General features: G+C 40.3%; 1 protein-coding gene across 1 annotated transcript in view; it reads left to right on the top strand.

Annotated features, from left to right (window-relative positions):
• The first annotated feature begins 1,108 nt into the window (after nucleotides 1–1,108).
• LOC121374632 (glycine receptor subunit alphaZ1-like) overlaps nucleotides 1,109–7,622 on the top strand; it is a 29,914-nt gene continuing 23,400 nt past the window's right edge. Inside the window, exons 1-2 of the mRNA XM_041501739.1 lie at nucleotides 1,109–1,256; nucleotides 2,551–2,618. Of these exons, the coding sequence (XP_041357673.1) occupies nucleotides 1,109–1,256; nucleotides 2,551–2,618 (216 nt within the window). The remainder of the gene's footprint in view (nucleotides 1,257–2,550; nucleotides 2,619–7,622) is intronic.

Here is a 7,622-nt window from a genome sequence, read left to right as displayed (position 1 = left end):
TCACAATTTACGACGTACGAGTCTTCCAGAATTGTTATTACTGCACTGGCGTAGGAAGCGGGGTGTAGGGGTAGATGAAACTAAATTTGTTTACAACCAACACACTCACATTTATCACCAATCAAAGGACTTGTGGTGTTAACTTATCTATCAAAAGTTCGGTGCACCTCGAACTTTGACCCAGCCGGAAGTTATTTGGTTTATTAAGAGAAATGTAATCCAAAGCAAATTGAATGAAGTGTTTTTAACGGTGTGAGTAAAATTTGGCAAATAAAGCTGACACTATACACATCCTCTTGTGTCTGCTTAACAAGTTCGTACTTACCTTTATAATTGAACATCAAAACAGTAAATCCAGAAAGCGTTACCTTCTATTCATATCCGTATGAAAATGTTCATGATGTCATAATGCTGTCATTGTAAAAAGAAGAATGATAGAACAATAATTCAGATAATAATTCATGAAAAGAGAAAGTGCATAAACGACCCCTTGCAGCTAATGGAAAGTTATAGCGGCTTTCCTCTGTAGACTAGGTGTCACAATTACCGAACATTTGACAACCGTTAGCAGATGATTAATTAATTAATGTGCTCTAGTGGTGTAATTAAACACAAATTTAACCTTTTTCTTATGTTGTTGCTTTTGCTGCCGCTGCTATGCATGATAATTGCAATAAACGTTACTGAAGTTACTGCTGATGTTATTGCTTCAACAAAACAACTGTGACTAGGGAATAGGGCTTAATTTAAAAACAATATAGCAATTGCTGTTTTACAAAGTATACTAGATGTGAATATTTATTAATAACTACCTTATTTGCGTTACTAACCTTTATAAACCAAAAATAATTAAATACGAATCAAGGTCACGGTCATGGACACTAATATCGAGTATGAGCCCCATGAGCAGCAATGACGGCTTGGCACCTCCTACGCATGGAATCAAATAATGCTTGAATCACAGGTTGGGAAATTGTAGCCCATGTTTGTTGCAAAGCCTGGAGCAGCTGGGGTAGCGTTTGTGGCGCAGGGTTACGTTGCCGTAAACGTCGATCTAGTTCATCCCACAGGTGCTCGATGGGGTTAAGATCAGGTGATCTTGAAGGCCATGGCATCACTCCGACATTGTGTTGATTCAGGAAGTATGTTGTTATACGTGCGCTATGTGGTCGTGCATTGTCGTGCTGGAAGATGTGACGCTGGAGAATTTCGTTGCAGTAACGTTGGGCTGTTAGATGACCTGGGACATGTACAAGGTCTGTTCTGCCAGTGTAAGTGATGGCCGCTCATACCATAACACTCCCCCCTCCATATCTGTCCACCTGCCGCACACAATTATTGGCATAACGCTCGTTACGTTGTCGGTAAACTCTAGCTCTGCCGGTGGCGCGTTGAAGCAAAAAACGCGACTCGTCGCTGAAAGCCACTCTTCGCCACTGCTGTCGACGCCATATCAGACAACGTCTGCACCATGTAAGCCGTAGACGGCTATGTTGCGCGGTTAAAATTATTCGTCTAGCTGGTCTTCTAGCTCGGATATTGGCTTCACGTAAATGGTTTCTTACGGTCTGGTCCGAAATTCTTCGCATCCCAGGTATGGCAGAAGTTGATGATGAAGCAGTTAGGAATATGTCACGTAAATGTCGTAGACATATGTATGTCTTGCGCCGGTGTGGTAACTCTGGGACGACCGGATCTGGAGCGGTCACGTGACACTCCAGTTTGCTGATAATGGTGCCAAAGCCTAGATATTGTACTCTGAGATGTGTTGAAAAGACGTGCAACTGTTGATTGCGATTCCCCGGCTTCCATGCGGCCAATTGCGTTGTTACGTTGTGGTTCTGTCAGCCTGGGCATAATTTCAACGTTACGTAGTGACACTATCGATAATGCGTGTGTGAATGTAACTCAATTTTCTGTCAAGGGGTAGTGCACGTGCTGTACGTGCATGATTTGTACGTGATAAATGTGAGCTCTGCAACCATTATTATGGATATTGTTAAAAACATATTTGCACGTGCTGACGTCAAATCATGCGTTTTGTCAGCTTCAGAATTGCATGATATCATATCCACTAGCTATAGAATAAGATAATACTAAAACATTCGCTATTGTGTTATTTCAAAATTAATGTTATGAAAAACAGCGGATCCTGGAATATTTAACATTACTGGATTGGTAACAGCTAACAGAGTGGGGTGAAGACGGGGGGTGGGGGGGGGGGCATGCAGGCATGCGGGTCTTAGAAAGGGACTTCAGCATATACCTAAAGTAATGACATGGATAGTATTGTACTAAAAACGTATGGCCAGTGCCACACACACACAGACACACACACACACACACACACACACACACACACACACACGTGGGCTTTGCACTATCACTGTGTAAAAGAGTAGAGACTATAGTGTAAAATTGAAGTGGAATAACATGTTTATGTATCACCAATCATCTTAACGGGTCGTGTCTAATGTTAAATATTGTTTTTGTTTATATATGTCATGAGTAATCTTGCAAGCTCGTGTCTAACATTAAATCTTGTTTCAGGAACATCCACTGAAGTGGAGGTCTCGCTCTTCATCAACAACATCGACTCCGTCAGTGAACAGACGATGGTAGGTACTGTAGTTAGGTTACTATAGAGTGCAGATAGCTAAATCAAACAACATCGACTTCGTCAGTGAAAAGACGATGGTAGGTACTGTAGTTAGGTTACTATAGGGTGCAGATAGCTAAATCAAACACCATGGACGACAATCTAACATACATGGCCAAAGCTCTGTAGCACTCCTGCAGTGAGCATATCAACGTAGATATTAACACTGACTACCATACCTCAAAGAAATCGATTAAAAATGGGACCCTTTGAATTTTGAACTGAGGAAGGGGACATACACAATTAATATTATTATACTTGTATTATTTTTCATTACAATGATTAATATTAATAGAAAGAAGCAAACTGCTCTTAATTGCTGTCCGAGAGAGCTTTAATCTGATTAAAATCAGCTCAACTGGTTAAGGAGAATGCTTAAGTGGACCGTTCTATTATTTTAACCGAGAAGGGCGAAGAGGGTGGGCATGCTCCACCCAACCCCTAGACCAGAATCCGACGGATGGGGAGAAAACGTAGTCGTAATATGAATGTTTGACAACCAAGCTTGGCACATGCACACAAAGCTATAATGCCATGTTGATTAACGAGTTCTGCATTCAGAAGGCTAAGGCTTAAAAAATCTGTTTCGAAAGAATTAGGTGGGGTAGGTCGGTGGAATGCCCCCCATCCCCTCCCTTCCTGGAATGAGTGTTTTGTTTTTACTACATTCACGCTTATGAGTCAAGATAAATAGGCATGTATATATCACTCTTTCCATCTACATAATTATTTTTAAAACTCGAAAATAACAATACATCGAAACAAAAATGGCTTAATCATTCAGTCAGTGATCGGCACCTGGATATGGAAAACACCAAACCTGACTGTGTCAAAAACCTGACACGTACTTTCTAGTAGTAATCCACAGTCATTGAGCACTCGATTAAAACAGATTTAAGAGTATCCCCGAAACACTGCCTAAAAACTAACACATAATTTTGTTTTGGCATGATTTCCAAAGAACAGGACTCGGACTGTATATGACGTAGTGGTTGGTAGGTCTAAATACTTGTGAAGAATTTTCAGAAATTGAATTTTAACAAGGAATGGTAGTTAAAGGCTTCATGATCTGTATGGCCAGACCAGTTACCGTCCGGGGTTAACATGCTTCAGATAAGATGTACTCCTATTCCTACTGCATTCTCGTCTGTAACGTCGCTCCTTTCATTCCTCTCTGGCTGAACCAGCTACTTTAATTTCGTGTGGTATCCACATCGACATCTCAGTCCTTGACTCACCAATTACAGAGGCTTCTCTTTTTGCTGTATGCAAAAAATAACAGTTGTCTAACCACTTCGGAGAATGTTCAACACGTTGTTTTGTTGGGGGGTTTTTCTCTCTATTATTACGATGCACTTGCAACCATCCATCATGCGCCATCAGCGATAATTAGTGGTATGGTACACCGGATATTGATGGAAAAACTGTTGCTTGACACAGAAATATCCATAGCATCCACAAACAAGAATTGTTACTTTTTATTGAGCTCGTTATTTGGAACTGGAATTATTTTGTCTTATTTGTTTCTCATGTTCGTAATAATTGTTGGTGTGAAACATGACTGGAGATGACTGCTTCATCGCTTCTAACCATTTGCCGATTTCTTTTATAGAATTTGGTATTTTATTGTTCTCACGAACATGCTTAGCGTTATCTCCACAGCCGGTAATTCATCATGGCACATGCTTCGCATGTTGGTGTACATGACAGTGGTGTATGTTACAGTGCATGCATTCCATCCAGCTGTGAAGTCAGTTTGACGTCGTTTATTACACGTTTTGGCGTATGAATATCACATTAACTCTGTTTCAAGCACGTTAAAAACTGGTATAGGATTAAGGCGATGCTGCGTCCCTTTGGATTGATAATAAGAACAAACATCACCCTTTACAGCACATTAATAATTTGATTACTGTATTGCAGTCATCTTGGAAACTGACACAATTAAGACGTAAACATATTTGTAATACAGTCTCTGATCCTAGTTTACAGTATAAGTATATTTTTTGTTTTACATAAAATGCATATGACCGGCATCGGTGGCGTCGTGGTCAGGCCATCGGTCTACAGGCTGGTAGGTACTGGGTTCGGATCCCAGTCGAGGCATGGGATTTTTAATCCAGATACCGACTCCAAACCCTGAGTGAGTGCTCCGCAAGGCTCTGTGGGTAGGTGTAAACCACTTGTACCGACCAGTGATCCATAACTGGTTCAACAAAGGCCATGGTTTGTGCTATCCTGCCTGTGGGCAGCGCAAATAAAAGATCCCTTGCTGCCTATCGTAAAAGAGTAGCCTATGTGGCGACAGCGGGTTTCCTCTAAAAAAAACCAGTGTCAAAATGACCATATGTTTGACGTCCAATAGCCGATGATAAGATAAAACAAATCAATGTGCTCTAGTGGCGTCGTTAAATAAAACAAACTTTACTTTACTTTTTAAAATGCATATGGATAAACTACACACAACGGGAGACCAGAAAAATTGGATTTGCCAAATGATAATTTTAGCAAGAAGTTGAAACTAATGTTGTAATTTGTCAGTTAATTTTGTTATATATATATAATACTATTAATGGCCAAAACTAATTTATACTACAGTGCCATGCAATACATTTTTCATGAAATAAATGTGCTTAAAGGCACTGACATTAGCTATTACTAAGAGCAGTATCTTTAAGTACTTTTTTAAAGTACAGTATTGCAATCTACTACCCTTGCACATTGGTTTATTATCATCGGTTGTTGGATGTCAAACATTTTGCAATTCTGAGTCATAGTCATTAGAGAAAACCCGTTACATTTTCCCGTTAGCAGCAAGGAAAATATGCATTTTCCGTAAACAGGATAGCACATAATATGTCAGTCGTGGGGCAATGGTTGGAACGGGACAAAAACTGTTATTGATACTACGCAGTTTGAAAGGAGGGGAGAGGGATGCGATCACCTTCCACCGACTCGGGTTTTTTTTTTTCTCATTCGAACCAATGCCTAACGACTGGTACATCAAAGACCTTTCTAAAAGAAATTATCTTTCTGCGTTATCGGTAGAAATATCCTTTTTTTTTAAAATAACTCCTTAGCCAACACTAAGCTTGAGAATGTATTTGATAAAAACAAATTAGCCTTCAAACATGGATCTATGCAGGAAAACGATATGCGAACTCTGTTCGCCTCAGGAACCAGACCATGTAATGCTATATAAGGCCAGTATGGACCCACTAACTGTCACCGAGGCGTGTACAATATTTTATTGATGAGTCTTGATAATTTTGCTGCTAGGTTAGAAAAATAATAAATTGAAAAGAATAATCTCTCTCTCTCTCTCTCTCTCTCTCTCTCTCTCTCTCTCTCTCTCTCTCTCTCTCTCTCTCTCTCTCTCTCTCTCTCTCTCTCTCTCTCTCTCTCTCTCTCTCTCTCTCTCTCTCTCTCTCTCTCTCTCTCTCTCTCTCTCTCTCTCTCTTATTGTGGACAACGTGTCCAAATAACCATTTGTCAGACCGCTCTAGGCGTCTTTAAACAAATATCCATTTCCCTTCCTTTTTCCGAGACAAAATACTCAGTTCGGATTACAGAGGTGTTCGGTTTGGAACGATGACAACATGACAAATTATACGTGTACGTCAAAGGAAAATAATGAACAAAGAAACAAAAAACTTCACATTTTAGCCGTTTTGTTGCTCCAGTACCAGATGTTTTTTCCTTAGAAATATTGATCGTGTATTACTATTAAAAGCTAAATCGCCAAGGGAGCCGTTCTTTTGATATAACGTGAACTGACATTTATTTTCTACTCGAAATGTTTTCCGCCTTGCCATTCGCAGTCAATAAAAGTGTCATTATATTTATTTCTTATGTTATTATAGCTCGTTAGAGACTTCAGCTGAAGGCCTCCCCACTGAAATTTACAGGCTTCTAAGAACAGCTGCTTTGTAATTGTCCAGAATGCATCTAAGATCATTCCTAATTATGAACAAAATGTGGTACTTTTATCCAAGTCATCATAGAAAAATGTCGCGGGTTTCCTTTCTAAGACTATATGTCAAAATTACCAAATGTTAGACATTCAATAGCCGATGATTAATAAATCAATGTGTTCTAGTAATGTCGTTAAACAAAACAAACTTCATTCATTCACACACGCGCGGGTTTATTTTGAGTTGGTTTTGGGGAGGTTGTGTTGGGGTTGGGGGGGTTTGTTGTTGTTGTTATTGCTTTTTGTAAGGGGTTGGGGGTTGTTTTGTTGGTGGGGAGGTTGGGGGGGTTTTGTGACTTTTTTGTGGGGAGTTGGGTTTTTGGAGGTCGGGTTTGTTTGTTGTTGATTGGGGTTTTTGGGGAGGGGTTGGGGGAGGTTGGGGTTATAAAACCTTTGCCTCTTGCCAGAACATAAATAACGAATGGGCGTTTATGTTAGAATTTCATAATACCGTACATGTGGACAACTTTGTATTGTTCCAGTGATTACTTGGACCAATGGTGATGATCATGAGGAGGAGGAGATGGAACTAATACAAACTCCTTGGCCCTGTTACCCAGGCTCGTGTAATTCCGGGAATATCCTGTCATAAAATGAGCGGACGTAGCTCAGTGGCACAGCGCTCGCCTGATGCCCGATCGATATATGATTGAATCCCGTCGGTGGACCCATTGGGCTATTTCTCGTTCCAGCCAGTGCTCCACAACTGGTGAAGATGTCTCATTTGGGACATTTTGGGCTTCAACAACTATCCAACAAATATCAAAACTCGTGGTGTATGCTATCCTGTCTGTGGGATGGTGCATATAAAAGATCCCTTGCTGCTAATCGAAAAGAGTAGCTCATGAAGTGGCGACAGCGGGTTTCCTCTCTCAGTATCTGTGTGGTCCTTAACCATATGTCTGACGCCATATAACCGTCATTAAAATGCGTGGAGTGCGTCGTGAAATAAAACATTTCCTTCCTTCCTTTCATAAATGTATTTATCAT

Source organism: Gigantopelta aegis, chromosome 6 (genome assembly GCF_016097555.1).
Source record: "Gigantopelta aegis isolate Gae_Host chromosome 6, Gae_host_genome, whole genome shotgun sequence".
Lineage (NCBI taxonomy): Eukaryota > Metazoa > Mollusca > Gastropoda > Neomphalida > Peltospiridae > Gigantopelta > Gigantopelta aegis.
This window is presented reverse-complemented; position numbering and strand designations above follow the sequence as displayed.